Source organism: Diabrotica virgifera, chromosome 1 (assembly GCF_917563875.1).
Source record: "Diabrotica virgifera virgifera chromosome 1, PGI_DIABVI_V3a".
NCBI lineage: Eukaryota > Metazoa > Arthropoda > Insecta > Coleoptera > Chrysomelidae > Diabrotica > Diabrotica virgifera.
This window is the reverse complement of record NC_065443.1, coordinates 153,657,663-153,672,117: the sequence shown is the minus strand read 5'-3', so window position 1 is coordinate 153,672,117 and position 14,455 is coordinate 153,657,663. Positions and strand designations below refer to the sequence as shown.

The 14,455-nt window shown below is 34.2% G+C and overlaps 1 protein-coding gene across 1 annotated transcript in view; it reads left to right on the top strand.

Moving 5' to 3' along the window:
• Window positions 1–11,941, top strand: part of LOC114327793 (beta-mannosidase) — a 138,394-nt gene extending 126,453 nt beyond the window's left edge. The window contains exons 11-14 of the mRNA XM_050641647.1: window positions 332–479; window positions 5,785–5,996; window positions 8,898–9,092; window positions 11,668–11,941. Coding sequence (XP_050497604.1) covers window positions 332–479; window positions 5,785–5,996; window positions 8,898–9,092; window positions 11,668–11,907 — 795 coding nt within the window. The 3' untranslated portion in view covers window positions 11,908–11,941. The remainder of the gene's footprint in view (window positions 1–331; window positions 480–5,784; window positions 5,997–8,897; window positions 9,093–11,667) is intronic.
• Window positions 11,942–14,455: the final 2,514 nt, after the last annotated feature.

Below are 14,455 nucleotides of genomic sequence, written 5' to 3'. Positions count from 1 at the left end.
GATGAAAGATGGACTAAGATGATTATACATTGGAGACCATGGAACCACAAACGAAAAAGGGGAAGGCCACATATGCGATGGTCAGATGACCTGAAGAAACACACTGGGTCAAAATGGATGCAAATTGCCCAAGATAGAGAGGCATGGAAGAAGGAAGAGGAGGCCTATATCCAAGGATGGATGTTTAGGGCTGATTAGATAGATAGATAGATCTGTTCTAATAATGAAGGAGTTTTGTTTACGGACGCACAGACAAACATGAATAATTCAAGGTTTTCAAATTTTAATGTTGTAAAAGGCGTGAAAACAATAGCATAATTTAATGTTTTAGATAGCCCAAGCAGTCGGAATAAAAATTGAAAGTGAGCATTACCGTCGTTACCGAAGCATTTTGAATGATCAAGGTCTAGGCAGGACGATGGGTGCTCTCTATTGGCAGCTAAATGATGTATGGTTAGCTCCTACATGGGCTGGAATTGGTATGTATTATTTCGTTTATTTTTATTTTTAAATTGATTAATCGTCTTCGACAAGCTGTTCATTTTTGTACGTTTGAAATATTATAGGCATGGATCCCGTGTACCAAAAAAAGTTGATTAATAGCAAGCTGAAAATTTGTTAATAGCTTAACGGTGTCTCGTCGGACAAACTTTGATGTATGGGAACACTGGAACAAGGGAAGTTTTAATTGTGGAACAGGTTAAAAATTTGCAACGTCAGACTACGAAAACGTCCCATGTATTTTGTAAGACAGAACTTTCAATTGATGTGTTACCCTTTCATTAAACTCTCATGCAAAAATCAGACTGGTATTTATCACCAACTGGGCATTTTAATAAGTCTGACACGTAGAACATGTCAAATGACAGGAATTATGACAGCTGATAAATAGCAGTCTGATTTTGCATAAGAGTTTAATGAAAGGGTAACAAATCAATTGGAAGTTCTGTCGGACAAAATGCATGGGAAGTTTTCGTAGTCTGACGTTCCAGATTTTTAACCTGTTCCACAATTAAAACTTCCCCTGTTCCAGTAATCCCGTACATCAAAGTTTGTCCGACTAGACACCGTTAAGCTATTAACAAATTTTCAGCTTGCTATTAATCAACTTTTTTTGGTACACGGGATCCAGGCCTATTAGTTTATAACCTTCTAGGATAGGTAGGTATTGTATATTTTGGGAACATCCTAGAGATATATACATATCATCTATCGTTTATATACATACATACACATCGTGTCTACTTGAGTTGGAAACATATGGGAAACTTTTTTATTATTAATTTTACGAAAAAAAGTTATTCTTTATAAAAAGTTCTGCATGCCCCAAAACCTAAGATTCAATCATCAGATATCAAATTTTCTGAATATTATACGAGGTATGTCAAAAAATATGAACTTCGTTCAAGAGTAAAGTACCTTTATTTCTCTCAATATCGAAAATGCTTATTCTGAAAAGTTGTTTGGAAATAAAAACTAAGCTCAAATATGCAATTACATGCTTCTAATTGGAAAAAAATATTTTCCAAATTTTTCTCAAATTTATTGATACTAACTTCGTTTTGATTCATTACACATACGATAACTCTTTTATTATTACTTTTACGAAAAAAAGGTATTCTTTATAAAAAGCTCTGTAGGTCATAAGGCCGAAGATGCAACCAACAGATATCACATTTTATTAATTTTATACGAGTTATGTCAAAAAATATGAATTTCACTCAAGAGTAAAGTACCTTTATTTTTCACAATATTGAAAAAAGTTATTAAAAAAGTTGTTTAGAACTAAAAACTATGTGTCAATATGCAATTACATCCTTCTAATTGAAATACTGTGAAATATAAAGGTGCTATAATATTGAGCGAATTTCATATTTTTTGACACATCTCGTATAAAATTAATAAAAGTTGATATATCATGGTTGTGTCTTAGATTTTAGACCATGCAAAGCTTTTTACGAAGAATAACTTTTTTTCGTAAAATGAATAATAAACGAGTTATCATATTTGTAATAATTAAAAACAATGTTGGGTATCCTTAAATTTGAGAAAAATTTTTTTTTTCAATAAGAAGCATGTAATTGCATATTTGATCTTAGTTTTTAATTCCAAACAACTTTTTATCATAAGAATTTTCGATATTGAGAGAAATAAAGGTACTTTACCCTTGACCGAAATTCATATTTTTTGACATACCTCGTATAATATTCAGAAAATTTGATATCTGATGATTGAATCTTAGGTTTTGGGGCATGCAGAACTTTTTATAAAGAATAACTTTTTTTCGTAAAATTAATAATAAAAAAGTTTCCCATATGTTTCCAACTCAAGTAGACACGCTGTATATCTTTGTGTTACCTCTTTATCCATTATAAATTATGTTAAGCTTAAGCATTCTATTTGTGTTCACAATAAGGAAGCCAAGGCTGTCGATCGGACGGCCAAGTTGGCTGAGGCGCAGTCGATCGACAAGTTTAGTGGATTTGCGATCGTGGTTCGAGCCCCCACCCGGACATTTGAAATTAATAAAAAGGCCAACGTCGTAGTATTAAATTCAGTAGAATCTACAACTTGGTCTGGAATAAACTGGCGTCTGATCGGCCTATGGAGGAGCGGTACAGCAAGGGATAAGGGCTTGGTGATACTCCTCCATAGATCGCTACCGAAGGACGTTGACACCTAATAACGGCGTATACATAATAAGGAATAAGCAATATAAAGAATAAAATTTGATTTTGCCTTAAGGCTGGAGTAAAACACCGTTGATATATTTTCTCCAAACATCTATTGGCTTACTTAGGCCTCTGCATAAATTTCTCCATGCTGTAATAACTGTCTTCTAGTCACTAATCTTCTCTTGCTATCCTTACTTCCAGTGTGTTTGGAATATTTTATAGTATCTGTAACACTACAGTAAATAACTACAGATTATACAAAATGTTTATGGATCTTAGATAAATAACTATATGATCATAGGAACAGTTTTTACCTAGAGCTTCCGATAGAGAGTTTGGGATATTGTAGCGCTGTCTTTCTTGGTCATATTGATTACAATTTATTAAATAAAAAGTGTTCGACTGTTAATCGGACGTTACACTGATCACATATGGGTGGATTATTCTTTGTGAAAAGATAAGAGTGCGTTAACCTGGTATGTCCTAGACGTAAACGTGCAAGCACAATTTGTTCTCGCCTACTGCGCGACGATGGAATCCACTGAGAAACACTATTTTTGATTTTATTGAGCTTAGAATTAGTTTGAGACCACTCATTTCGCCACAAGCATACCACTTAATTTTTAAAATAAGCTTTTAAGTCACTGGAAACACACTTGTCTATCGGCTCAGAAAAATAACTTAAAATTGATTCTCGTGCAGTCCTGTCAGCTTCTTCATTTCCTGTTACTCCGACGTGTGAGGGTACCCATAAACATTGGATGCTTCTTCCATGTCCATGAGCTTGGGACAGCTGGTATTTTAGCAACTTTTCAAAAGGATGTTTCGGAAAAATGAGTTTAGAGAGCTAAGGGAATCTGTTATAATCAGGGCTTTTGTGAGTGTAAGCTCGTTAAGAAGTTTCACAGCACGGTATATGGAGTAGAGTTCAGCGAATATGTTCTACATGCTGGGGGTAGGCGGAAAAGAAGATTGTTTTCTGAGGAAACGGTTGATGCCCCTACTCTGTCTTCGGATTTAGATGCATCTGTGTATATTTTATGGTGGTCGGGGTACTTTTTTAAGAGGGCTTAGAACTTGGACCGGATCGAAGAATGGTGTGTATTGGATTTATCGAAATACTCCAGAGTTGTATCGTATCACAGATTGGTAAATGGATCAGCCAAAGCTCGGGGTATTTAATATCCGAGGAGAAAACATCCGGAAAATTAATGTTTACGTTTTGAAGTATGGATTTAATTATTTCGTAATATGGTTTTTTGGTATAACGAATATCTTGGAATATGTTTATATATTTGTTTGTAAAAGTGTTTTGATATAGGTATTGGCTTTGAAATATTGCACGCGACTGAGGCTGCATGCGATAGAGCGAGAAACATGCGGCGGTGATGTAGCGATGGTTCTCCTACAGGAGCATAAATGCTGGGTACAGGTGTAGTTGGGGAAAGCCCCTGTGATTAATCTAAGACTTTTATTATGAATAATATCTAACGATTTGAGTAGAAATTGATTAGCTGTGGAATAGGCAATTGCTCCATAATCTAGCTTAGAACGTATTACAGATTTATACAGAAGAAGTAAAGTGGGTTGGTCTGAGCCCCAGTTTTTGTTACAGAGAGATCTTAATACATTTAATATTTTATTACAGGAAAGGAAAAGTTGTGAAATGTGATTTTTCCATGTTAGCTTTGAATCGAAGATTAAACCCAAAAATTTGTGATGATCTCTAAACTCCAGCTGGTTCTGATACATTCTCAGGGTTGGAAGATGTGGCAAGGAGCTTGGAAAGAATATAACTCCTATTGATTTTTCTATTGAAAATTGAAAACCTGTAAGGTGGGACCAATTTTCGAGAGTATCTAAAAAGTTTTAAAGAATTGAAATCATTGAGGATATATTTTTACCTTTAATACACTTGAGAGCAAAATAATCGACTCACTTGCTGAATTGTACACGTTAGAAGTCTCGAATTTCCTAAACCTGTTGTCCGATTCGAGTGATTTTTTTAGTATGTTACAGCCTTGTTATTTTAGAAAATCGATGTAATATTATTATTGCTAGACAGGTAAAGGCCATTTTATACCGGGTGTAACAATCATAGGGTGTTTTTTTTTCTTAAACGTACCTAACTTTTTTATTATCCAACATAAGCAAATGAGTCAAAAAAGAAAATGTTAATAATGCCTAAGCCTACAATTGAATTTTAATTTAAATATTTTTTATATGCTAGAATACTCCACAGGGTGTTCCGAACTTTAAGAAAAAACACAGTATGATTGTTACACCCGGTATAAAATGACCTTTACCTGTATAGCGACAATAATATTACATCGATTTTCTTAAATAATAAGGCTAAAACATACTAAAAAAATCACTCAAATCGGACAACAGGTTTAGGAAATTCCACGTGTACAATTATTCAGCAAGTGAGTCGATTATTTTGCTCTCAAGTGTAGATACCACTAGGTCATCAGCGTATAAACGGGCCTGTAAGGGTGCTTGAAATAGTGTTGGATTGAGTGTGGATCCTTGGGCTGTACCATTTTCCAAATTATAAATATTTGAAAAGATATTATTTATTTTCAATTGAAAAGATCTGTTATTTAAAAAGTTTTGGATGAAGGCAAGGCAGTGACCTTGCGAGTATTCCATTTATGAAGTTGTCTCAAAATGTTGTACCTACTTCCAAGCTTTATTAAATGCACGTTCTAAATAAAAAAATATAGCAACACATTTTTGGTTTATGTATCTCACTTTCCAAGTCTAAAATGTTGTCTGTGGTTGACCGATCTTTTCTAAAGCCATTTTGCTCGGAGATTAAGAAATTAGAATTTTCTAAAACCCGTGAGAGCCTAAAGCTAACAATATTTTTTATTAATTTGCAGTTGTCGATGTCAGAGATATGGGTCGATATGATTTTGGGTCATATTTAGGTTTATCAGTTTTTAGGAGAGGAATGACCTTTTCCTTTGACCAAATAGCTGGCCATTGGTGGTGAGGCCAAATTTTGTTAAATATGTTTAAGAGATACGTAATGACTGAAGCAGAGATATGTTTCAGAAATGCTTGACAATATTTTGTGTACAGTAATTCTGCTTATTATTTTCAGACTTCACCGGTAGGTGGAAGATGCTCCAGTATTTTGTAGGAGAATTTTTCGCACCCATCATTATTACTGGTCATATCAACTCGGCTCGAACTCTTGAAATATATGTGGTTTCAGATGTTATAGCACCTCTTCCGGGTCTAGTAGCTTCAATTAGAGTATTTAAATGGGATTCTTTCACACCAGTCTCTACTGAAGAAGTCGCTGTTGATATGGTGAGTATACATTAAAAATAGTGATAGATATTTACTAACATATAAAAAATATATAATGAGAATGTAATAAATTTGAGAAAATTATGTACTAATTTTTCAGTTGTACCTGCTCACTGCTATCTTTATTTCTTTTTACCAGCTCACCTTTTATTTTAGCTCTCGGTAATTCAAATGTACACAAATTGGCTTACCTTCACTAGACTTTGCCGCCAGTAGTTCCTGTCAATTGCTTACATACATTTAGAGATAATAATATATAATACTGTCTTGAGGGTGAGGGTGAAACAGCTGGAATAAAAGTAAATGGAGTTCTCATTAACATTAGATATGCGGATGACACTGTGATCTTAGCCAAAAATATTGGAGATCTTTAGATGCTGATAACCAGAATAGCGAAGTTTGGACAAGAATACGGTCTCACAATGAATGCCAAGTAGACAAAATTTATGAAAATATCGAAAATTCAGAGAAATAACGAGAATCTCTTCATAAATGGAACCAATGTCGAACGAGTAGACCAATATGCATATCTTGGAATTATGATCAACTCCACATGTATTTACTTCCATGAAATTAAAATCAGAATATAAAGGCTAGAGCTAATTTTAACAAAATGAGAAAAGTGCTCTGCACAAGAGATTTGACGTTGGAGCTAAGAGTTAGGTTGGCTAGGTGCTACGTTTTCTCGACTTTGTTTTATGGAATGGAAGCTTTTACCTTGAATGCGGCATCAATGAAAAAACTAGAATCATTCGAGCTGTGGGTCTACAGAAGAATTCTGAAAATATCGTGGACAGAACACGCTACAAAGAGGTTCTGAGAAAGATGAATAAAGAAATGGAGATCTTAAATGTCATCAATATAAGAAAATTAGAATATATTGAACATATTACACGTGAAGAGAGATATAATTAACTTGCTCCAATTGATTATGCAGGGAAAGATTCAAGGAAAAAGAAGCATAGGGAGACGCAGAATATCGTGGCTGCGCAACCTGAGAGAATGGTATGGATGTACATCAAATGAACTTTTCAAAACAACCGTCTCTAAAGTCCAAATAGCTATGATGATTGCCGACCTCCGTCGCGGAGATGGTACGTGAAGAAGATAACTTGGCAGCTATATAACAGTAAAAACAAGGCGACGCACTAATATCACAACGACCGGAACGACCCTACATGAAGGAAAGAGTGATGTAAAAATACGAGTAAACTGGAAAAATGTAGTTAAAACTCATTAAAACTATAAACCTACTAAACATTATATAAAACTGTAGATATTTATAAAACTCTATAGTAGCCCGATCAAAGAACAATCTGACCCAAAAAAAAATAAAGGAAGGATGAAAATTTGGGAATAGGTAGTTGAAATTGTCTATTATTATATAAGAAAAAGTTTACAATTCTACATCACAAAAATGGAGGGGAATATCCCCCTCTCGAAGATGAAAAAAATACATTCAAAATAAGACCGGAATTGGATAAAATGACTAATTCTAAACAACTTTTCTTCTATAGAGTTTTTTCACTAAGTCAATACTTTTCGAGTTATTTGCGAACGAATATGTTCATGTTTAACAAAATAAAACATGTTTTTGGACGGTTTTTCTGAGATAAATCAAAAAGTAAATATTTTAGCGAAAAAAATATTCTTAGCAAAAATATAGCCCATAAAACATTGAAAAAAATGGTTTATACATAAGGTCTGTAGACCCAATAGAAGCAGAGTTGCAGCTAATGAAAAGTAGGTTATTCTTCGTCAAATTCCAAATCGAATATTTTAATGTGAAATAACCCAAAAACGGAGCACTTTTAGGGGAAAAAAGTGTTTAAAAAAAGGTTTATTTTTGTTTTTTTTTTAAACTTGTAATATTAAAAGTAAGTGAATTACGCTCAAAATATTGTTGGTCCCTTTTATTTTTTGGTAAAAAAATCGCGAAATATATACATTTATTATACATTTTAACATTACCACTTCACAAGTTACTTTGTCTATGTATTATTTATATGATCTGTAAGTTTCATCGGTTCAAAGTACTTCGTTTTGAATAAGCTGTAGTTAAAATGGCTTGAACGAGTAACTAATCACTTAGGCAAATTTTGAACAGCCATAGCATAACCAATTTTTGTCTAACAAGAAAACAAAAAATCAAAAATATTTAGAAAAGCAAAACGTACATTTTATTACTCTTTGAGATTTTTGGTATTCCTTTTTTAAAAAACAGGACTAAACCTTTTTTAAAACACTTTAAAAAAGTTGTAATGAATTTTTCCCGAAAAGTGCTCCGTTTTTTTGGTTATTTCACATTGAAGTATTATCGATTTGGAATTTGACGAAGAAGAACCTACATTTCATTAGCTGCAACTCTGCTTCTATTGGGTCTGCAGACCTCACGCATCCACAATTTTTTTGAATTTTTTATAAGCAATATTTTTACTAAGAATATTTTTTTCGCTAAAATACTTACTTTTTGAGTTATCTCCGAAAAACCGTCCAAAAACATTTTTTTTTTTGTTAAAAATGAACAAATTCAGTCGCAAATAACTCGAAAAGTATTGACTTAGTAAAAAAACTCTATAGAACAAAAGTTAATTAGAATTAATCATTTTATTCAATTCCGGACTTATTTTAAACGTATATTTTTTCACCCCCGAGAAAAAATTTTTCACCCCGTATTTTCCAATTTTTGTAAAATGGAGGGGATGTAGAATTGTAAACTTTTTCTTATATAATAATAGACAATTTTAACTACCTATTCCCAAATTTTCATCCTTCCTTTATTTTTTTGGAGGTTTTCGTAAAATTTTGTGTTCCCTGATCGGGCTATAGATATGTTGTAGGGCAGGAACTTAATTTAATTTATTTGGACCTAACAAATATTTTTATTTCTGTTATTTTTAGGAAGCAGGTGAATCCAAACTAATAAAATCAGTTCCAACAGACAGCTACTTGAGTGAGAACGGATGTGGCGATTCTCCTAAAGACAACTGCTTCTTCTCGTTAGTTGTTAAAAATGGAAATTATCCAGTTGGACCAAATAATTATGTATTCCCATCTCATCTTAAAAATTCACATCCAGAAAGGCCCAATGTTAAAGTACGTATTCACGATAGCTTATAAAACAAAAATATTCATAAGAGTAAAGTACTAGTTTGTAACTATTTATTCTCTTCGTACTTGTAGTATGTAGGTACAATGTTTTCAATAGTTGGTTCAAGAAACTACTTACTTCAGTTTTCTCTTTGGATTTATTCCTATAATATGTAAAATGTTCAGTATCATTACATTTTTTCCTGACGTACAACACACCACTTGCTTCCTTCATTATTATTGTTGGAACTCTGCTAAACATGTTACGTACACGTAACTCAATATATTTTCTCATTGCTCTTTAATGCCGATACTATATAGGCTAGAATTATTTCTTTTTAAAATAAGTTTATTATCTATAATAATATTCATCTTATTTGCAATAGTGATTCCATTTGCAAATAAATATTTTGATATTTATTATGATACAAAATACACTGCGCGTCAGGGAAAACGGGCCAATCAAATTAAGTTGATTAAAAAAAATAATTAAGAAACGCTGTTCTACACTCATCTATAAACAATACTTTTTAACGTGTTCACGGGCAAGTGTGCGTCTTTTGTGAGCAGCAGTAAGTACGGGCCCCGTTGTCTAACCTTCGTCGAACACTAAAAATGCTGATTACTGCTGCTTGGGCTTGCTGAATATGTCTTTGAAGAATAATTCTAGTAACAGTGTGTGTCCGGTTTCGCAATGCAACAATAGCGAGAATGCGATCTTCTTTGACTGTTATCTTTCTTTTGGAAGCCGTGTCGGATCGCTGTTGATGAGATCGGGCCTCAATAAATTGTTGGTAAGTTCTTTGCATAGTTTAATGACTGACATTCAATTGTCTTTCCACATTCCTTTGGCTTGCTCCATTTTCCAACAATCTGAACAGACTTTCGATAACACTAAGATATATCAGAAACTCTTTAGAACACTACAATAAATAGATCACACAGTTCTCAAAAGCATCAATTCCACGAAGCTTCGTTTATTAAAAAATAACGAGTTCCGGGGATTTTATGGTTTAATAGTTTTGCAAATTTATTGATTCTCTTTACAGACTCAGTCTAGCTTCACAGTTCCTACATATGATAATTCATTTAATTTAGTTATCATAAAACAAATTAAAAGAAAATGGAGAAATATATAAAAAAATATAATAAAATTTCCTAAATTTTGTGGGCGGCCAGTTTTCTCTGACGCGCAGTTTATTTGAGTATCAAGTTTCAGATCTTTTGCTTCAAGAACCATTCCTCACTGTTCAAGTTTTAGATCTAAAGCTCCTCTCGATAGTTATAGATCTCGACTGTAAAAAAATAGAAAAAAATCCGATAACAAAAAGACTTAGAAAATACTGAAATTGTATCAATACAAAAAATATGCATGTATAAAGCTGTCTAACGAAAAGAACAAAAATGAAGCGCTAATGTTTTATATCTAGGTACCATACTTATGGTAAGAACAGAACAAGTGGGTCGAGGTGGAGGTGTAGGTCGCGGTGGATGCTACTAGTTAAGTCGCGGTCGATGTCGGCAGCACATAGCAAGGAGGTCACCTGCGCCATTGTTTATATAGGGAGATAGTTGGTCAGTCCAATAGGAAAATTTGTTTGATTCAAATTGAGACAGTCACCAGATGTCCCCACAATTTCTGTCAGATTCGCAACGTCAAAATGCATAGACACCAAGTTGGATACGATCCTATTCATAACACCCCAACTCGCATACATATTTTAACAAAAATTAATATATATGGAAGAATATATTTAGAAATTGAATTAATGGTGTCATGCTACTATAGATTATATATTATATAATAGAATGACATCATTAATTCAATTTCTGAATATATTCTTCGATATATATTTATTTTTCTTAATATGTATGCGAGTTGGGGTGTTATGAATAAGATCGTATCCAACTTGGTGTCTATGCATTTTGACGTTGCGACCCTGACAGAAATTGTGGGGACATCTGGTGACTGTCTCAATTTGAATCAAACAAATTTTCCTATTGGGTTGACCAACTATCCCTAGATAAACAATGCCTGCGCTGTCAATCGAGCTAGAACCACTATCAAGTTAAGTAGTTTAATGAAATTTGAATGACAAAAAGACTGTGCTTTTGCGATGTGTCAGTCAAGTGATGATAGTGATAAAATGTCAGCTGTAAATAATCAGATCCTCCTTCATATTTCAAAAATTTACTGAATTTACTTACTTTAGAAATTCAAAAATAAACTGAATACAAAAAAGGGATTATATAAAAAGTATCAACTCAGATAGCGCAGGTAATGACAACTTGGCTTCGAACGGACCAATCACAGGGAAGCATCCTTGTAGGCCGCTCAGTAGACATTAATTTAAAACAAACTCATTTTATTTTCAAAAGCATCGATGTAAACGTGGATGACATAGCGCTAAACCTCCACCGCGACTTACCTGCTCTGTTCTCTTCCATTCACTACAATGTGTTTGTTTTACATGGATATCGACATCGACCGCGACCTCCACCTCGTCCCACTTGTTCTGTTCTCACCCTTTTACAGTGTTAGTTCGACAAGACTTTTTATACTTTTTATAATTATTTTTAGATTGATTCAGTAAAAGTATACAATGCTGCTGAGAATATGTTTGAAGTTACCGTTTCATCAGACAAACCTGCATTATTCGTTTGGTTGGACACTGAAATAAGGGGAAGGTTCTCAGAAAATGGATTTGTCCAAGTAGATTCATCTAAGACCATCTATTTTTACAGCGAGGAAGAGACTAACCTTTCCGATTTCCAACAATCACTGACTATTACCAATCTTCTTGACGAACAATATTTTTAAGTAATTTTATATAAATAAATATAGTTTTAACACATTCTTTTATTCGTAAAAAATATAGCCAGGTTTATAGGTTTTTTAAGTACTTTAACGTTTAGGAGGCGTACCCTCGTCATTCAACTATCTACAGACCAACAACCACAAGCGACCAAACAACACCAAGAGCTTCAATCGCCAAATATGCTGCATTGGAACATCACTCCGGCTCACCCAAGCGGTACTATCGAGGCAGCGGATGAAATGGTGAAAACGAATTGAATTATTGTGTGATTCTAATACAAAGTAACATGTAACAATAATATTGACAAAGAGATAACTTTTGCAGGAAGTACTTACATTTCCAGAGGTCTGATCCGAGAGCAGCAAATCCATTCTGGTTACATAATTATATATTATCTTGTCTCAGAGATTAGACGCAATATTATCAGGAGCGAAGTGTAGTGGTAGATCAAGTCTCTAATTATTGACTTAAGCAGATTTCTGAGCTAACCATACAATAAATTTTACCTTGATATGGGGTGCTATTGTTGGCAGGGCAGGTGGCCACTAATTTTCATCAGAGACAGTATGAAAGCCAGACGCTATATTCAATAAGAAGTGAAGTCTCATCTTCTATACCTAAACATTATCTAAATCCCGATTTTTCAGCAAGACAATGCCAGATCCCATATTGTTAATCCTCAAGGATCAACACATCAACCATTTAGCTTGGCCACCACGATCGCCTGATCTCTTTCCAATTGAATATGTCTGAGACATGATAGGTCGATCCTATTTCTTGTGAATTATCCCATGGTTAATTTTATTATTCTTATATACTTACATAAGTGGGTCCGGCATGTTGATATGTATTAAGCTTTAGTCATTGCTTTTCTGTTGAACTTTCAGTAAGCTTGTTTAAAATCGAGAAATAACAGGTGTACTTTTATGTACACCTCATTGTATCGTGCACCTCAATATTGGGACCGTGCAAGGTCGGAAGAGCGACGCCTGGTGTTTTACAGCTCGGCAACATTTTTAGCACTTTTAATTATATTGGCCAATATAATATGGTATTCATTGATATTGAGAAAGCATATGATAGAGTTCCTCGAGAGATTCTGTGGAGGGCACTCAATAAGAAAGGAGTCCCTGGCGAATATGTAAATATTGTGAGAGATATGTATGGGGGAGTAATGACTAGTGTTAGGACAGGTGTGGGAGAGACTGATAAATTTCAGGTGAAAGTAGGACTGCACCACAAGGCTCGGTGCTTAGTCCTTATTTATTCTCATTAGTTTTTGACCAGACAACAGCGAAACTACAGAGTATCGTTCCATGGTGCCTAATGTATGCTGATGATGTAGTGTTAATAGGAAATAGTGAAAGAGACTTAGAACAAAAACTGGAACAGTGGAGACCAGCTCTGGAGAAAAAAGGTTTAAAACTTAGTAGGACAAAAACAGAGTATTTGGAATGTTCATTTAAATATGGAGTTACTACAAATAAAATGGTATCTTTGGATGGTGAAATGATTGTGAAAAGCAATAGTTTTAGTACCTAGGATCGGTATTCCAGAGTAATGGAGAAATAGATGGAGATGCATGCAGTAGAATTAGGGCTGGATGGATCAAGTGGAAAGAAGCGAGTGGTGTGTTGTGTGACAGAAAAATTCCAATGAAGCTGAAGGGAAAATTCTATAAAACAGGCATAAGACCGGCTATAATGTACGGAACTGAATGATGGGCAGTGAAAAAGAAAGAGAAACAACGAATGCATGTGACGGAAATGAGAATGCTTAGATGGATGAGTGGAGTGACAAAGAAGGATAAAATTAGAAATGAGTATATTACTGGAAGTCTAGGTGTGGCACCAATTGATGCCAAAATGAGAGAGCATAGGTTAAGATGGTTTGGTCATGTTCAACGTCGAGACGTTAATCACCCAATACGAAGAATAGCTGAAGTGCAGATTCCTGGAAGGAGTAGGAGAGGAAGACCAAAGACCAATCTCTCCTGGGGGGAGACGATAAGGCAGGCCATGTTGGTAAAGGGGATTAACATTGATAATACCCAAGATAGAATTGTGTGGAGAAATGCAATTAGGGAAGCCGACCCCGCATAGGGATAAGGCAAAGAGAATGATAATGATGAATTATATTGGCCAATCATACATGTATTAATCCTGGTTACTGGATAATTGTCAAGGCCATAGCCCAAAAAAGAATAAGAAGAAAAAGTAAGATTGAGGTGTTATTAAAAGGTAAACATTGTATGGAATTCCACTTTTCTCTTTGTATTAATTTGTGCTTAGAAATTGGAAACGACAAGAACTTAAATTGACAATTTTTTGTTGTATTTTTACAATTTATAACACAGCATTTGCGAAATTCCCTTCAATGACAGTAGGTATAAAATATGTCAATGTGACAATTTCAATTGACAATATGAATTAAAGAAAGTTACAAGATTTCTCCGCGACTAGTGCACGATCGTTTCTCGTATCCCCTCCAAGTACTTGCACATAGCGAGCGAATAATATTTATGGATTACCGTCGAAGGCCGACATGATC